This window comes from Hirundo rustica, chromosome 4 (genome assembly GCF_015227805.2).
Source record: "Hirundo rustica isolate bHirRus1 chromosome 4, bHirRus1.pri.v3, whole genome shotgun sequence".
Classification (NCBI taxonomy): Eukaryota; Metazoa; Chordata; class Aves; order Passeriformes; family Hirundinidae; genus Hirundo; species Hirundo rustica.
Genome location: NC_053453.1, coordinates 73,419,843 through 73,438,646, shown reverse-complemented (window position 1 = coordinate 73,438,646; position 18,804 = coordinate 73,419,843). Strand labels below are relative to the sequence as shown.

General features: G+C 43.6%; 1 protein-coding gene across 3 annotated transcripts in view; it reads left to right on the top strand.

The window, feature by feature from the left end:
• PTPRO (protein tyrosine phosphatase receptor type O) overlaps positions 1 to 18,804 on the top strand; it is a 168,981-nt gene that overhangs the window by 22,124 nt on the left and 128,053 nt on the right. Inside the window, exon 1 of one of the 3 annotated variants that reach the window (XM_040063317.2) lies at positions 5,180 to 5,701. The exons of 1 other annotated variant lie outside the window; for it this stretch is intronic. In XM_040063317.2, coding sequence (XP_039919251.1) covers positions 5,501 to 5,701 — 201 coding nt within the window. In that variant the 5' untranslated portion in view covers positions 5,180 to 5,500. Of the gene's footprint in view, positions 1 to 5,179; positions 5,702 to 18,804 lie in introns of those variants that run through there. One more of the 3 variants, XM_040063318.2, reaches the window with a different exon arrangement.

Below are 18,804 nucleotides of genomic sequence, written 5' to 3'. Positions count from 1 at the left end.
TAATCAAATGGTGTGACCGATTGCTTTAGTCAGGTCTTGTTGCTGATTGATCAGCTGGGGTTTTCTGATACTATAAAAGCATGTCTAAAGTAAAAAAGCTGCTTGGGGGTGCCATTTGGAAATGGGAGCGAAATGGCACTGGTTTAAGAAATGCATATCTTTACTGGGATATGGTAACCTCATACCATGCAGAGAGAGGAAAAAAAAATTCAGCACACGTGCCAGGTAAGAAAAGGACGTTATCTGTGCAGAATTTCAGCTCCTACTGTTAATTTCTGGGGAGAGAAATGTTTCCTGTAACTATGACTCAGATTTCTGTGAATCAATAGAGTGTCTGAGGGTCAGAGGAAGTCAGTATATTTCAGAGGTAAAAGGTGCTGAAGGTCTGTGGCTGACTGGAGCCCAATTTTTCTTCTGGATTTTTAAATTTTTTTTTTTAATAAAAAGCCTGGATGGTTCTGCAATGTAAAGTGCAGTTGAACTATTGAGAATTACCTCCCAGAAAGATCTGCCCCTCTTAAGCAGGAAAAAAAAAAAAATCACTTTTTTTCTTTTTTTTCTGCTTTTTTCAACTTGCATGGCTGTAGAAGTTGTTAAAGACAGTCAGAAATTCCCAACCTGCCTCTTCTCCCCTGTGTGAGTGTGCCTTTGGCCTGCTTAGATCATAGACAAAAATGGAGAAGCAAGTTGCATCTGGAAGGAAACACTGAGGATGCGATACAAAATAAGAACAGTTAGAAACTACAGTGATTTACTTATATTTTTTTTAATTTTATTTTTTATCAACCATATCCTCTGAGACTGGAGAGAGAGCTATAAGAGTAGGAGACATTTTGATAATGGGCAGGGCTGGTCAAATACTTAACAACTTACTAGAAAGATAAATATATGAATTTTTTAACATTTTTTTTCTGTGTTCATAGAACTTAATCTGTTGCTCAGGCATCTTGTAGCATCCAGATCCCTGGGACAGATAAATGAAGGTGGCATACACTGTTTAAATGTTAAATAATCTCATTGTGTATATGTTTATTCCTTCCCTTCTGAAAAAAAACCCCCAACAAACTCACAAAAACCATCTCAGTGCCTCTCCACACCCCATTTCAGTGCTAAAGGAAAGAAACATCAGCAAAAAAAAAAAAAAAATCTCTCATGTGGTTATTTATGAGGAAAAGATTCAATGTCAAGGACAGATTTCTGCCTGCTTTAAGAAGGGAAATGACCTTTTGCAGAACAGTTCACTGCTTCTCCTGCCCTGAAAGACTAATGAGCGTCTGCAAGTTGATCAGGTTGCACATCTGAAGTGTGTCAATCATTCTTGTTATGAAAAGACAGATTTTTTTTTTTAAAAAAAAAAAAACCTGACAGCTTGTTTGTTAGGGGGGCACACTTTTAGAAGTCACAGGGCCCGTACTTATCAAATTGAAATCCCAGATAAATTTGCAGTTGAACACTTAGGTGCCAACTCACGTACGTTATTCCAGCCACCCTTTGCTCTTGTTTTTGTTATTGTTGTAGCCACTGTTGTCATTGAAATGGAAGGACTTTAGGTGAGAATACATTCAAGAAGGAGCTTTATTTACATATTTGTCACTGAAAAATAACTTTGCTTCAAAAACTTCATGGGCCAGGATGACTTCTACTTAGAGCGGGGTTTTTTAATAAGCTTCCTTTCATGCCATGCTTATCCAGACCTGCTGAGGCCTGTAAATCTTCATCTAAATCTGGGTTTATACTGCAACCAGGAATAAATGTTAATTTACAGCTTTTTTCCTTAGGCCAGGCAAAGTTGGTAGATCTGGCAGAATGTTGCTCTGAGGTTTTCAGGGGTAAGGGAAGAATTTACCATACACCTTAAATCAAGTCCACGTAAGCTACCAGCAGGAACACTCATACAAACATCGGAAATCACAAAACATCTTGATTTCTGTTTTTCTCTGATAATCTAGGGTGGTGTATGGTAATTAACCCTGGTTTTGTTAGGGTGATGCATTCCTTAAATCACCGATTAAAGTCAACACCGGTGTTTTAATTCATCAGGTCATTAAATAAAGGTAAAGCTCAAGCACTGCAACTAACACAACCTTCAAGGGATTGATGAGCTACCTGGGAAATTCTTGCAACTCTGAGTTTGATGTGGAGTGCTCCTTGTAGGTGTAGGTGCTCTCAAAACACAAGAGGATTTTCTTTAAACCATTTTTGTCTCCTTGGGCTGTGTCCTACAATGCCTTGAAATACCTGATCGTGTTTGTGCCTACTGCACATCAGAAAATAATTCTTGCCCAGCTTTTACAGTAAATCCAGTGAGTAGAGGCAGGACCCTGTATCAAAATACAATTTTAGGTACCTCTCTCTGCTCTACGTTCTTTCCTTCTCTGTGATTCTGCCAGCTGCATTCAGAGAGATGCAAAGACCCTTAAAGCCTGCTCTGATAGGTACTCACTGCAGCCCTGAGTCTGTCATGGACCAAGAAAAAATTAGGATGTCTTCCAAGTAGATCCTGAAGGAAAAATGAGAGATGTTTGTATTGCAATGTGGTCTTGTCATGAATCCACACCGTAATGGAGGAGTTGGGCTTTGCTGATCCTTGTGGGTCCTTTCAACTCAGGATAATCTGTAATGCCCTGAAAAACCTTTGAGTTCTGGGAAAAGCTGGCAGAGATCCACAAGTGTCAGTTTTGTGGGGTGAAGGGAAGTTTTATGTGGAGTGAAGGACTCTGTGGTCAGTGAGCTGCTCTGTACTGCAGGAGCTCCCCAAATGCAAAGGGCAGGGCTTTCACTGAGTCCTTGTATGGTAATTGCAAAGACTGTAATTAGGAATATGTTTCAGCTTCTACTGTGCCAAGAAGGGCTTTTTTCGGGTTTCTGGAATGTAAAGAAGAGAGGGGGGGAAAAGAAAATTCGTTCAAATTGCCAAAATCCCAATATCTGATTCAGAAAAAGCCATGTTTGGCTCCAGAAGAAATGTTCCCCATTTGAACCCTTTTTACTGACTTTTGGTTTTTTAATTTTTTCTCAAATGCTTGTGTGAATTTTTTTTTTTAATCCAAATAAATGAAATTCCAGTTTGTGGGGTGTTCTGCTGAACACTTCTTTTTCCCCCTGTGATCATGGAGGAGGTTATAGAGCATCAGTATCTTTCCCCAACTGACCATTTACAAATTACCCTCTTTCTTTTTCCATGAGTACATAAAAATTATCTCATTGTCTCTATTTTAAAAGCTTTACTGGTTTATTTATATACTGGCTGGCTTTATTGTTTGGATTCTAGAAACAAATAAAGGTGACCCCATTTTCATAGACCCTCTTATTTTTTTTCCTCTGCTCTGTATTTTTTTTTTCCTGAAGGATTAGGTTCTGTTTGCAAATTGGAATCTTCCAAAGCACCGTGGCCCTTTTTGAAAAAGTAGAGTAATGCTAGATCCCCATAACTTAAAGAGGATGAAATCCTTGAATCCTCTTGGCTGCATTTTCCTCAGCTTCAACAGCCAGATCAGAAAACTTTATTATCTCGCTGTTTCATTGCAGAAATGCTTCTCACTCCTTTCAGCTATTGTTCGCTCTCTTTGATTCTGATAGTGTTGTCCTGAGGCTAAAATTCTGCTACAATTTTATACTTCTTTTTTTCCCTTTACAAATATCTTTAATCTTTAGCCTTGCTTATGCCATCATCATTTTAATGTCTAAATGTTTGTAAATAAGTGGAATACTGGAGGAGAAATAAGCATCAAATACAGTCCTAAGGACAGAAATCATTGCCTATTTAAGTTCAATTTACTCAATAAACAAGAGGATCCCAGCCTAAAGTTCCACCTGCAGCTCTCAAATGCTGGTGAAATGTTCGTTTCCTGAAGAAATTCACATCTTTGTCTTTCAGATAACCTCTCTTCATCCTAAACCTGAATACTGAAGGAAATTTAGCTATGGTTAACCCCTTGCACACCAATTCCAGATAATGTTTGAAATGCTACCAGCGTGGTGAGTACCCAGGAGAAGTCTGTGTCCTTCACTGGTAGCATTGAATACATCTCTAATGTCCCCAGCTTCTTATAAATGAACATATGAATAGCATTTGCCTTTTGGATTTCTAAATTTGGGCTTTGTGCCAGTATCTACGCCAGGCCTGAATTTCTCCTTCGCTTTCTGGATTAATCCCTGTCAAGTGTGGCAAATCTTTGCTCAAGGGCCCATTTCAGTACAAAATGAGCACATCCCTCTCTGGCTTTGGCCACTTTGAAATCAAGCTTTTGTTGGCTGAGTGTCCAAAGTATAAGGAAATCAAAAATATGCTGTGTATAAGCTGGGCAGGGCTGTGAAATACAGATTGATCATTGTCCAATTTAGCAGTGCTGTCAGAAAACAGCTTTGTAATTGTTGGGTTTAAAGGACATTCCCACTGGACTGTGATGGAATTCATCTTGCCTAAATGACTTAAAAAAATCTGAAAGCCATCCCAGAACCTACTTTTAGCCGCTGTATATTTTGAAGGAAGAGCCAGATGGTGGCCCATTACTCTAAGCAATGGCACTACACCTAGATCCAGAGTAGCTCGGAAGTTCTGTGCCCCAGACACTGCTGTTTATTACACTTGCAATCTATTTTGTTTGAATTGATCTTTGTCATAGCTCTGATAGTGTTACCAAGGATGCATCCTAATTTATCCCGGTGTGAGTGAGTGTGTGGTCTGTGACAAACCAGATCCTGAGGCGCTCTTCTCATTTTGGAAAGACTTTTTTTGTCATGGCGGGGAATGGGGAAAGGGTGTTTATGTACTTTGGGATTTAGTTTTGGTTCCTCAACGTGTTTGTTTATTGTTTTGTTTTCTGGGGGCATCATCTCAAGCCGGACTCTCGCTAAGGTGTTTGGAGATGGCCCTGATTAAATTGCAGGATCTCTGGGTGGGATGTGGGGGGAAGACACAGCAGGGGCGGTGACCTCAGTTTTCTCAGTGTACCCCTCGCATCCCTGTATCCCCGGGTATCTTGCGGGACAGAACGAGCTCTCCATCCTTGCGGGTTCAGCCCTGTACCTCGGACATTTGAAGCGCTGTCCACACGCTTAGCCTGACTCCCGAGCACAGCCGTAGGGACTGAGCGGGGCAGGAAAGCGGATAACTGGGGCGGGCTCGGTGCGGAGCGGCGCCGAGGATGCTTCTCTGCCCGCTGCGGGGAGAGGGGGGCCAGGGCGGCGGCTCCCATCATCTCCCAGCCCTCTCCTTCCGCCGTATCCCCGCTCCCATCATCTCCCACCTCCCTCCTTCCGCCGTATCCCCGCTCCCATCCTCTCCCACCTCCCAGCCCTCGCCTTCCGCCGGGCGCTGCTGCCGCCCCCGCCCCGGAGCCGGCGCGATCGCCCAAACTCCTGGGAGGGCAGAGACACCACCCGCCGTCCCCTCCTCTTCCTCCTCCTCCTCCCCTCCCCGCCGCAAACCCCAAATAAAAGGGGCGGGGGGCGGCAGGATGCGCCGCTCGCAGGGGAGGTCGGCGCCGCCGGCCGCCTGATGCTGCCGCAATTCGCCATTGCCGGGCACGGCTCGGAGCCGAGCGGAGGGCGGCGGGGGGCAGAGCCGGGGGTCCCGGGGGCACAGGAGCGGCGGCCCCCCCGCAGGCCGAGGCCGCCGTCCTCCCCGATGCCCGAGCGCCGCCGGCGGGGGGCCCCGGGGGCCCGCTCCTGTCTCCTCTGGCTCTTTGTGCTGCTGAAGGTAAGTGCCGGGGAAAAGGGGAGGAAAGCTGCGGGAACCCCTCCCGCGGGGCTCCCGAGCATCCTCCTTTGTGCGCCCGCTCTGTGCTCCGGGGAGAGATGCGCTCCTCGTCCCTCTCCCGCATCCCCCCGAAAGTGCCGGCTGTCCCCTCCGAAAGGACGGGGTGTGGTTTTTTTGGGGGAGCGCTGCGCTGTCCTTCAGCACCGCCCGCTGGCTCCTGGCACCTTGGCACCGGCGCTGCTGAAGATGCCGCTAACAAAGGGGCGGCTGCTGGATCGCGTTGGGTTTGTCGCGGCACAAGCCAGAGGTTCTTTTCTGCTCGGCGCCGTGCCGTTTCGACCTCAGCCCGCCGTCTCGGGCAGATTAATTTTTCCAAGTTGCGCCCCGTGCCGCGAGCTTGGTTTCGCACGGCTTTTTATTATCTCTGCGCTTCGGCTCATTTAATGGCTTCTTTAAGTGCGTCTGATTTGCTTCGTGTAACTTCCGAAAGGCAACGCTCGCACTGCCCGGGTGAATACTGCCGGCTGGAAATACCATCGCCCTAAAGAACAGAGCTCAGCACCGCTAGAAACTTTGTTGTAAGCTTGTCAGTCAGTGTCGAGCAGAGCTCTGCAGCTAAGGGCCTGACCTTTCAGAGCCTTATAAATGTAAATGTTCTATGGAAATCATCAGGGCTCCCCGTGCGGATAAGAGTTTGCAGGATCGCGTCCTAGAACAAGCAGTGGTGTCGCTTCTAAAATTGACATTGCATTGACAGAACTATTTAAAGGGAAGCTTTCACGGCATCTGTTCACATATAGTAGTCAACTGTCAGCTGTCTCATTTCCATAACTGCTGAAACATACGTTTATGCAAGATAAAATGTTAATATACGGACAAAATTTTGTCCCGTGGAACGTGGTAGTTTAAAAAAAGGATTGGGACAGTATGTCTGTGGATTACTTCTTATGGCCCAGTAGAAAGATGATGTTTCTAGGGGTTTTTTTATGAACAAAGAAGTGCACACAGTTTTAAGTGGCTGTTTTATCCCACAGAGAATGTACATTACTCTATGTCTTGGCTTAAAAAAAAAAAAAAAGTGTTTATGTGCTGTATTCTTTTGTTTTATTTTTCCCTAGCACTGCTGTGGTAAAGCAAGACAGAAAAGATATAGCTTAAATCTATATTAAATGAATAATAAGTCTCAAGTAATTAGGTAAGGTTTGAAGGTAGCTAAGGCTCCATGTTTTCATTCTATTGGAAAATAACCATCACTCCTCAGCTGAATAAACTTGGGACTGGGAGGACAAAGAAAGCTGATGAGCATTAGCAGAATTTTGTAGTGTGAGAGAAAAGGTGAAGCTGTGGTCTCAGATGGATGTGCATCAGTATCTCCCTGTGTGACTGGGTTATGGCTTTGGTCGGATAGCAAGCCCGCCGTAATTAGTTGTCTTTGTGTAGTTATTGGACGCTACAATAAGAGAAATGAGACTTCAGGAGATGTTCAAAGTAAATCTGGCTACAGGAGAGAAGTTGGGGAAGCAAGAACAGCGCTTGTTTCAGATTACCACAATAGGATCATTTTCTTGAGCCTGAAATACACTGAATATTCTTCAAGATCTGTGTAATTTTTTTTTTTTTTTTTCAGCGACTAGAAAAGAACTCATTTCAAAGCAAGGCATTTCCCCAGTTTAGCACTGTTTAGTTCTACCCACTTGTTGAAGCAATGCTTAGATTAACCAGGCTTGCTTTGTTAAATTGGTGCTTCACCTGGGAGTTAATCTCGTTGAGAAAGCCGTGGCATTGAACTGATGAATCTGAAGACAGGCAAAGCTGCTGATGGCTGTGTGTTTGCTGCTCCAGTGTTAGCAGCCCAAATGTCACTTGCTAAGCTGAATCTGCTCGTTGTGGCCTCGATGCCCATCTGGCAATTTGTAAAATCATCAGCAGGCTTTGCAAAGCGATGAAGCTGCTCAAAGCACTTTTTTTTTCTTCTCTTGTCTTCCAATTGTCATTATTTCATGGTGTGAACTAATAGTGCCAACTTATTCCGACTCGTGGCGTTCTCTGAGGCTGCTGGAAGGGTCGGTGACAAGAGGAGATCAAACAGGGCTGTTACCCACTGCAAGTGCCTGATCTGGTTGCCCACGGGCTAGCAAGGTTTAGTTCCTCCTTTCACAGTGTGATGGCACTGCTTTCTGCGCTCCAGGGGTAGGAGCATCGTGTTATTTTTGGAAATACAGCAATGTGATCTTGAACCTTTACCATTCTCCTCCTTTAGCAGGTTTTGTTTGGGTTTTTATTTTTAATGTGATGGCTCATTTAGAGTTTAGCAGAAGAAAGGCTTTGTGTGCGAGCTCGGGCACCAGGATGGATTCGCAGTACTTGTGAGAGGGGCAGGGCTGTGTGTTTTGCTTCAGAGAAGGCTCCAACCACGCTTCTGGAGGAATCTCTTCAAATATTGCCATTTTGCAGCGGGTCTGAGTGCTCTGTTAGCTTGTTTCAGTCAGAGTGGCTGCAAGGCAGAGACTCTTCAGCAGCTTGCTCTGTAATCATCTCATTTTGGCGTGGCAAAGGCAGGGCTGAGCACAGCCCAAAGGAAAAGCTAAATAAATAGGAATAAAAAGTAGACACGTTCACTCATTCCAGTGACTGATGTTATGTTTCCCATCTTTTCTAACTGCAACCCAGCAACCTTCCCTTGGTCATCCAGCTGGAGTTCTGCTCTGGATGAGGTCCCTGGTGCGTCATGTGTCCCGTGCTCTTGGGAGATTTAAGGTTGCCTTGTTGCGTTACTTCTGGGGGAGAAGGTAAAGCTTAATTAGGGAGACAAAAGCACCTTGAACAGGCCAAACCTGATGGTGGGGCATTGTTTACAGTCTGTTACACCTCCAAGATATCCTGAGCAAGGCTCTCAGTAGGAAAATAATGAGAAAGCTGGTTGTCACGGTGCTTCCATGTCTGGGCTAAATAGAAGTGATGACATAAAGTAATTCCAGGACACTGAGGTCTCTGTGTACCAGTCTTATACGTGCAGTCTTCATTTAATGCATCTTCATCATCTTTCTTTCTCTTAGCAAGGACAACTTTTTGTGTCTAGCAGGGTAGAATTTTGTCCAATAGTACATCAGCTTTTGTAGCCTGGCATCGTAGCGAAGTCTCAGTTCAGTTCTACATGCACCAAGACATTCAGAGAGACTGAGGCTCTGTAAGACTTTACTCAGCCTTACCCAACAAAGGAAATATGTTTCTACTGGTGTAATTTTCAAGAATATTTATATCTTCAGTTAATAATCTGAAACAAAAGCATTACCATTAGGGTACTGGGAAAGGTTTTTCTGAGGGGAAAAAGCCTTTTTAAGAGAGAGGCTGATTTCACAGCTGAGAGCCCCAGCGTGTCTCTGCTGTTTCCTCCTGCTGGGAAGAGCAATGAACACATAATTTGAATTTTGCTATGGAGTCCTTTTGGCATTTCTTCTCTCTCCAAGAGGTGGTGGCTGAAGCTCTTATTGAGACAAGTTCTGTTTTCTTTCCTCATGGTCATGTTCTACTAGTGTCAATATAAAATAAAGACCTAAACCTACCTTGCCACCTCATTTTTGGTTCCTCATGGTGGGACAGGCCCAGATGTAAAAGTCTTTTCTTCCACCTACTCTGGGACTGTCCAGCCTGTAGGGGAGAGAAAAGCATCCTCCCAGGAAAAGCAAAAATTTTTCTTTTTAAAAGCTGGTTCAAAATAGTCATCCTCAGCTCAAAACTTCTGTAAGTCATGTTCTCTCTCATGTCTTCATTTTTGTGGATAATATCTCAATCAGGATGATTCTGGAGGGCAAAGCCAGAGAAGAGGATGCTTGTGCCAAGTCATGTTCAGGGAACTGCAGCAGGTCCTTGCAAAGCCCTCTCTGCTCTGAAATAAGAGTCTTCCATTACCCTTTGGCAGATTTCATTGGGATGAAATGACAGTGGGGCACTGAGGAACGATCTTCTGTGCCTGCAGGAGTTATGAGCCCCAGACTCAAAGTGCACAGGGTCAGTAAGGCAATCTCCAGGTGGTGTCACCTCGGTCGGAAGCCGCACTCAAGGGTGATCCCTCATCCAGGCTGAGATGGGCTGTGCTGAATCCAGACTCACCTGTGGTGATCTCACAGCAATTCATTAAAGGCTCTTGGGCAGGGTTGGCTGAATTTGAGAATCCCACTAATCTCTGCTTTTCTGCTGTCAGCACACAGAGCAATCCAGGCAGGTCATGAAATGACCTTACAGAGCTTCAGAACGAATGCTGAACTGAGCAGACTCTTGTGTAAATCCATCTTGAGACTTATTTTACCAGGCAGTCTCAGCTCTGGGGAAGGGAGCTTTTTTTTTTTTTTTTTACTTAGACATATGAGTCAGGACAATAAATGTCAAAAAACAAACCTTTGAAAACAGGTCTGTTTGCTGAAGAACTTAAAGGACCCATAGCTAACTTCGATTCTAAGTGTTCTTTAAATTTATTTGCCTTTTTCTTTAGAGAAGTTTGTGTTGTCACCCTGAGCACTCTTCTAGTAAATTAGCAATTCCATTTTTGTTACTCAAGGTTTTAAAGATTCTGTTCTTGAGACAAAACTGAGTTGGCTGCAACTCAGTTTTGCCTCAAGAAGAGAAAGGAAAAAAGAAAACTTTAATAAATATTAAGAATGTTCTGAAATTAAAATCTTTACACAGACTCGAGTATCTACAAGTGCACTAGTATAAGTTAAGAGACTGGTTTATTAAATGTTTTGCACATGGAAGTTGTAACTACTTCTTTTTTTCCTTATTAAATTTCTATCAAAGTAGAGTTGAAAAGGGGAAAACCTTTGAGACAAATGTGGCAACAGATGCTAGCTGCCACATATGGAGTGTGACAGATGAGCAGAGAATGGGAAATACTCGGAACAGGAAGGTTACCTTGCTTCCCATAGCACCCTGCAAGCTGGAATGAATGGCAGCCAGGGAAGGGAGCAGCTCCTGAGGAAAAGGAGTTTGCCATCTCTACAGCAAGCCAAACGTGAGGCATTCCATCTCCGGAACCCCCTTGTGTTCTTGTGCTGGGAAATCACCGTGGCTTTCAGAGGGAGCTCCAGAAATAAAACGATCTGCATCGTGTCTGGCTTGCCATAAAGATAGCACACAGCATCAGGGCTGTGCTGGAATGAGTGTGGCAAGCTCTGCAGCTTCCCTTCTTGTTGAATGCATGTTTTTAGGGAGGGAAATGGTTTTTACAGTAAGTGGGGGGTGATGGGAGAGTTGGTGACACAGCTGACAGTAACAGGGAAGAGAGTTAGCAGGAGATGTTTTAAGTGTGCTGGTCTTGAGAGGTGGTAGCATGGATGTGAGAAGGGAATATGTGGGATATTTGAGCAGAAAATATAATATTGGGAGCATGGTATTTAAGCAGAAGCACTGAGCACTTCAGAGATGACTGAAGTAAACAACTCTGAGCTATTATTCTCTGTCAGCACAGAGATTTAACACAAGGTAGCTGTTTGGTAGATATGAACTCCCTGGGGGATGAAAATCCTAAATTCCTTTCTAAGCTCTCTGTAAAAACAGATAAAGTTGCCTGTCAATCTACACAGCTGTGATTTTGAAATGATTTGGCCTCAGCACTTTTCCTGGTTGTTGAGACGAAGGCCTTCTTGTCTTGTCAGAAGGGTTTGAACAACTGCAGCTCCTTTGTGTGCTGTACACCTGCAGGTCCTCAGCTTAGTTGTGTTGGTTTCCAGCTATATCACCTGAGGGCTAAATATTTGGGGTAAAAGAGGCAGGTCCCAGTCATTAATTTGTCAATCTGATCAGCAACTCCTTCAAGTTTAAGGGCTTTCAATAATTTCCTTGTCACATCCCCTACAATCAGCTTGGAGGGGCTGCTCTCCAGTGCTGAGAGGAGCCCCCAGAGCAGGCAGGCAGTCCCAATTGTCTCGTTCCCTTTGTGTAATTTGCTTTTTTGTCCTTTATCTGCACCACAGCTATTCTGCATCATTTCCTATTTGTTCGTATGGAAGTCATTTGGACACGGGGAATCTCCGCTCCTCACTGATCTGTTAAATGAGGAGGAATGGTTTCATTCCACTTACAAACAGCAAAGAAATGTTGAACTTGAGCAAGGGGGAAAAAAAGCCAACAGAACTGTGGAAAAACCCACACACGCTCCGAACCCCAACATCTATTAAATGTTGTGAAGAAGAATAGAGAGAGCTGGGGAAGAGGAAAAAAAAAAAGTCAAACACATGGAAAGAATGCTAATCCAATGTTTTCCTAAAATACTGCAGGGCAGATTTAAGAAAAAAAAAAAAAAAAAAAAAAGAACCTTTTCCAAGAGCAATGAAATTAATTTATTTATTATTTGCTCAGCGCTGCTGTGCCCAGCTTTGTTCTGTATGTAAAATACCTGCAGACTCTGCCTAGAGTCTGGAAGATAGACACATCAAAATGAGGATGCTCTAGATAACTTAGGAATGATTATCATATGTGCCAGTTGCTGGTATTCTCCAAGGGCTGCTGTACCTTCCAGACAGAAGTCACAACTGTTTCCCCCAGGAGCTGAGCAGTGGGATTTTTATTGTTGTTTGTTACTCTTTTTTTTTTTTTTTTTTTTTTTTTAAATTCGATATTGATTCTTACAGGATGTTGTTCTTCAGAGCTTCTGGACATTTACATCAGTTTAAAACATCCAAAATAATTAATAATCGATGTGACTTTAATCCCTTCAAAGAGAGCCCATTAACCTACAAAAGAATGCTCTTGCTCACAATAGTTTCATGAAAGGGGACTGTAAGCAGGGCAAGAGATGAAAGAGAGAAACATCACTCAGATATTTTCCTTTTTCAAAGAGAACTCGTATTTGAAACAGAGAACATAGCTAATGTTTTATTGCAGTCAACTTACCGTAAATTAGGAGGTGTGAGGGTTTTAAAAATAATTCTTTCTCTCTAACTTGCCTGCCTAATCTTATACTGGTATTTTCTTGAGTCATCAGTGTCTGCTTCTGAGGAAAAGATGATGATGTCACAAAATCAATATCAGAGGATCCTATACTGTAATCCCTTTTCAGGGAAGTCCATTAAATCAATGCCTCTCTTCTGTGAGTAATGACTGTAGAATGAAGCCCTCTAATTTCGCTGTGTGAAAGAATAAGCAGATGGAACGGGATTTTACATAATTAACTAGCAGTCATTAAATACAACAAGAAAAATTATGAAGTTTTCTGAAGGAGAAATGAATACATAGTGAATATCTAAGTGTATTTCAAACTGATCTCTGGTATAAAATTACTTCTCAGTTGCAGTGTAGAAAAACATGTTAAACCAGAAAGGCTTTTGTATTTTCAAACCTTTTGAAATCTTACTCAGGACTCCTTGGGCATCGAAGCCCCATCAGGTTTCCTTTAGCAGCACTGGGGCAGATCATGGAAACTACAGGATGGCAGCACCATGTGATGTCACCAGCATTCCAGTGAGCTTGAGTTGAAAAGCTCTGGGAACGGGGACGGTGACTTTGCCATCTCACCTGTTGTTTACGCGCAGCATCGCTGTCTGATAGCTGGAACCAGAACTGACGGGTTCCCCTCTGATTCTTAGCAGCTATCAGAGAGTCTGCTGTGCTCCTGGGAAGGGCTCCAAAGCCCGAGTGAAGTCAATGGATGCTTTTATGTTGCTTTAGATGGGCTTTGGAGCAAGCAGCAGCGGGCAGACCTGCGGTCTCAGCCGGGGGATGCTGACGTGCAGCCGTGACGGGGTGGTGGCCTTGGGCTGCCTGCAGTGCCAGCAGCATGGACTGGAGGCCACGGCATGGGTTTGATTTTTAGGATCTAGGAGCCTGATAGCTTAAAGAAAGTCCCCATCTGATAGATCTTGAGCTCCCTTCTTGTTTAAGGGGTAGCTGAGTTGGCAAGGGTTGGGGTGTTGCAATCCATGGCTGCAGTCAGCGTAGGAACTAACCTGAGTGATCCTGCTCTGGGGTGCTTTTCTCCAGGCAGAGCCACCACTCTCCTCTTTCTCTTCCTCTGCTTGTTTCATTGGTGCTCAAACCAGATTTGTGCACATTTCAACCTACAGCTCCTGTTACTGGCATTGCAGCATTAACCCAGATCCATGGAGGGATGGAAACCAAATTCTGTGCCAGATATCAGATTCTCGTATCTGGATCTGAAAAATCTGGCTGGTCCCTGCTTCTGTAATCGTGATACCAAAACCCAGTGACCATCTGAGCCCTTTGAATTTCAGAACGTGAACTCTCCCCCTGCTCAGCTCAGGTGCAATCGGAGCACAGCTATTATTCCCTGCACCCTTCCACTTACACCTGTGCAGCCAGCTGGAGACCAGCAGACTGCCATAGGTGTGATAATACAGAGGGAAATAACAGTTCAAAACATGCTTATTTGACGTGCAGAAATGAACCAAAATTTGAGAATTAATTTGAGGTCGGTGTTTGGAATAATTCTCCTACAATGGGCAAATGCACAGCCAGTGATTCCAGGCTACATATTGAGCAGGAGAGCTGCTCTTGCTTGGAGGAGCTCATGGTGAAGTCAAAACCTTTGAGTTCTTTCCATGAAGAAAAGTGGATGTGTTCTTAGATGTCCATGCAGAGTAATTGTAGAGATTAACTAAGCACCGTCTGTTGTCTTCTGTTTACAACTTAAGAATTACAGGGCTGCATTGTCAAAAGGAATTGATAATACCAGTAAATAAATAAAGAATTTGGGCCCTTTGACTATAGTGCTTCATAACAGCTTTAAATAGGATCTATATTGTTATTTACTCCATATTGTAAATAGTTTTTAAAAACATGATATTTAGGTTTTGGCGGTTTTTTAAAAAAAATTTAGCCATCAACAGACTGAGCTTTGCAGGATTGTTCTCACAAAGTGTTGTGGGAACCAAATGCCACGCAGCCACTGTCACCCTGACTGGTGGGATGGGGAGGAGAATCAGGGAAAAAAAGTGAGGGTTGGGATAAGCAAAGCTGATGTATGTGCCCTGAGCTCTGCATTGAGTCACAGGCAGCAGCTTTTCCTGGCAGGCATCACTGCACAAGGTGATGGACAGCCCGAGCCAGCCCAGGTGGAGGAAGCAAATTCTGGAATGTCTCTAGTGTGAGTGTTCAGCCTGGAGCAGAGACATTGAATACATGGCCACACCAGAAGGGCTGGTGTGACCGCGATAGCTGCAGGTGATTTTTAGTTTTTTTTTCTCAAGCACAAATAAAACTTGTTCCTGGACGTTATGAGGTTAGGAGATAAAATGGAAATGAAGCCAGGCGCATTTTGGAACGTGCCAGAGCGTATCTGGCCAGCTTTGCTTGTTCCAGTTGTGTACAAGGTTATTTTTGCATCTCTTCTGCATTTGGTAACTAATCTTTAGTAAAAATGTGACCGGTTTGGAGACGGGCTTTTAGTAATGAGGTCTTGCAATGATTGTATGGGATCAGCTGCTCGTTGTTGATATGTAGTGTGAGTAAAAGCCATCCACTGATCAGAGCATTTCCATTTTTATCTGAAGCACTTTTATTTCTTTCTCCCCTCCCTGGAGGCAGGGATTTATTTCCATTACCAGTGCTGGTTATGTGATTAAAGCATACGAGAGCTACTGGACTGTCACAGGTATCCACTTGTCCATCCTTCCAGCTGGCTTTAAGCAAATTCATTTTAAAATAATTCAGGCTATCTTTCTTTGTAGAATTTCAAACTCTGGGTTAGTTATGAGCTTTATGCTGAACTCTGCTTGTTTTCCTGCATTTATCAGCGCCTTGAAGCTTGAGCTTTAAATATTATATCAAGGATAAAATTCTTAGAGCTGCCAGTGTTAGAATGTACCTTAATTATCACTTAAGCTTTCTGCAGAGTCAGGCAGGTATCTGCTATCACTGCACATTCACTTCACAGGTTCAGAATTCTCAAGGAGGTTTTTCAAGTTCTTTTTTCCTTTTCTTTCTTTTTCTTTTTTATTTTCTCCCTACAATTTTTTCCCTCTTCTTCTGAGTTACACTTCTGGGAGGAGAACTATGACTTCATATATTTTACAAGGTTAGGTCTTAGGCATGCAGGACGGCATTAAAACCTCACCAAAGGGATATTTGGGAGCAATATGAATTAAAGGCTCTTGGTGTAGGGCTGGCCTCTGTCCTGTGCTGGAGCAGAGGAATCTGTCATCACTACACCCAGCTACCAAAATCTGTATAAACCAGGGTGGTGAAACGCACATCTTGAGGGAATATGTGGAACCTTTTCTGAAAATTTCTCTTGTACTTTTTTTATTGATAACCAAAGCACTGCCCCTGCAATCAGTAGAAGATTACAGGGACTCAATACACTTAATGAGCTCCAAAGGAACACTTTGGGATGTGATTACAGCTTCTGTTGCCTGACTCTGCATTGTACTAGGATTTTATTCCTGAGGATTCCTAATGTTGGAGGGCAGGATGGGTTCAGGAATTTTTTTTTTTTTTTTTTTTTTTTCCCTCCACAGATTTTTTGCCTTGAAGTTATGTTAGCTCATACTTTTAAACATTTACTTGTCCATGCTAGAATACAGAATTCTGGTTTTTAACTACAGGATACAGAAGAAAAAACGCAAACTTCCATCTTCCCCCTTCCCCACCCCAAAAAATCCAAACAAAACAAAAAACAAAAAAAACAAACCCCAACAAAAGCCTCACAAAAACCTGGGGAAAAAACCCTTCAAATATAAAAATGGTGGTTGTCCTGTGTCCCTTATATATTCCGGTCCTCTTCCCTGCATCCTGGTTTGCAAGGAATATCACCCTAAAAAACCCCTTATCCTTATATCTTTATAAAAAGCCAGATCTTCCAGTGAATAACACAAAAGCCTATCTTACAGTTCAAAAAGCTGTTAAAAAACCCCCTCATCATTTCATCTGTTAGAGCAACAAAGCGATGCTTTCCCCCTGGAGTCCCTACAAGGCCAATTTTGATTTGTTTTGGAAAGAAAGAGTATTCTGCAGGCTGTGTTTACCATTTGTGAGCTGAAAGGTGTCAGCAGAGAGTGTGGAGGATCCCTTGGAGAGCCGGGCTCACACAGAAGCAGGTGAGTGGACAGAGAAAAAGGAAAAAAACCTCTGGACTACTTTATATTTTACAGAAAAGAAATGGCTAGATGGGGTTTTGAGATCCTACCTAGGGCACATCAGCTGTGCTCAGACTGTGGTTTCAAAAAGTTTGGTCCTCTAATCCCAATTCTTTTCCAAAGCCAGGTTTAGTTATGCTGATGACGTGAAGGAGGAACCCTCGAGGTTCCCTCACGCCCTGCTGTGCCCAGCAGAGCTCAGGCTGCTGGGAAAGGGCTCCAGGCTGGAACAGCTCTGCCCCAGAGCCCCTTGCCCTGCAGCACGATTTAAATGCTTGATCTCAGCTGGTGTTAATAATTTGGAAGGCTCAGAGGTTATTAACACGGGAATTTCCTGACGGTTGCGTGTCGCTGCTACGGGAGCTTTGTGCGCGCTTCTGCTTTTCCACGGCGCCTTGGGGATTTTTCCTGGTCTTTGGCAAGTTTAAAGAACAAAGTCTAAAGGTGCCAGAGGATGCCTGGGGTTGATTTTTTTCTGGTCTTGTCCAGAACACTGCACCCTTCAGTACTGGGAATTGCTGGATGCCCAGCGTGGGTTTTTGAGAAGGTGATGGATTGTTTTTTTGCATGAGGAGATGAGCCCCAGCTTGCGTGAGAGGAAGCAGAGATCCTGCACCCAGGGATGCACGTGCCGTGTTAAGAAGGCTAATAGAGGGGAAGAGGAGTGTCCCCTTCTGGCCCCTGATAAATCCATCTCTGTGCTGTCAGGAACGGCTGGGAAATGGGAGCGCTGGGATTTTTCTCTGCAGAAACGGTCCAGTCACGTTTCTCTCTTTTCCTCTCTGCACATTGGCATATTCTTTCTGTGCGTGTATTTATCCAAAGTCTTTACTTGGAGTGTTGGACTAAAGGTCGTATCATTTTTTTTTCTCTCCTTTTCTCTCTCTTTTTTTTTTTTTCCCCTCTTCTGTCAAGCTAAATAACTGATGATTTTTTCTGATGCCAGAAGGCCTTCATAATTTGCATATTAGGGTTTAGTGTGTTTTTCTTTTTCTGCATCTCAGTGCTCTCAATTTGTATGCAGAGCCATCCTCTTACCACGAGCTCCTGTGCCCAGAGCTGAGGATTATGTTCTTATCCAACATATGTACACAGCCTGAAATGCTAAATCTCAGCTACTAGAGGAACAGAAAGATGTTATGGTTAAAGGAACTGTGTCAAAGCAACCAGTCAGATCGATCTATAAATCATTTTGTTTGAGAGGCAAGATAGAGATACACTTTGAATGTCAGTGTCCCCTGACCGGTACTAATTCATAAATTCAAATGCTGCTACGCTGACTGTGAGGGATTAAGCAAATATGGGTTATTTTATTTAAAATAACAGAACTCAGTTTTGTGGCAGTGATGGAGGAGTCTCTGTGGGTGCTGTTTTGTGCAGAAAGGGTCAGATTTTGGTAGCCTTTAGCCTGGGGACTATGCAAACAGCATGGCAGTGGCATAGCAGGTTGTTCCCTGGCCCCTTCAGCCAACCCTGCTGAGAGACCAGAAGCAGCTCCTGCAGGACTCGACCTGCTGATGTCCCTGTTCCGTCCTGTCCCTCCTGCAGCAGGAAAGGAGAGGGCTGAATAACTCACCTGGCTTTGTAGCTGCATCCATTTGTGCATCCATGGATAAACTGTAGGCTAATCTGGTTTCCAGTTTGTGAAACTGTACTTGAGGGAGAGAGGAGGAGCACCTCTGAGGCACCATCTTGTTGGAGAGCTGGAAATTTCGAGGAAAGTGAGAAGACTCATCTTTTCCTCTTCTTTTCCCTCAGGGCTTAAACACTAGATGATTTTATTTTTTTTTTTTTTTAATGGGCAGTGTGTGGCTATTTTATTTATTAATCCTGTGCAAAAAATACTGTAGAGGTTGGGTATTCAGAAGGCTTTAAAAGCAAAATAATAATTTGTATTGACTGTCAAACATTCTTTTCATAGTCTTTGCTGTGCTAGAGAAGGCTAAGAAGCTTCCCAGCAAATATTTCTATTCTCCAGAAAGAGCACTTCAGTCCTAAGCTTTCAGCCCTCTCTAA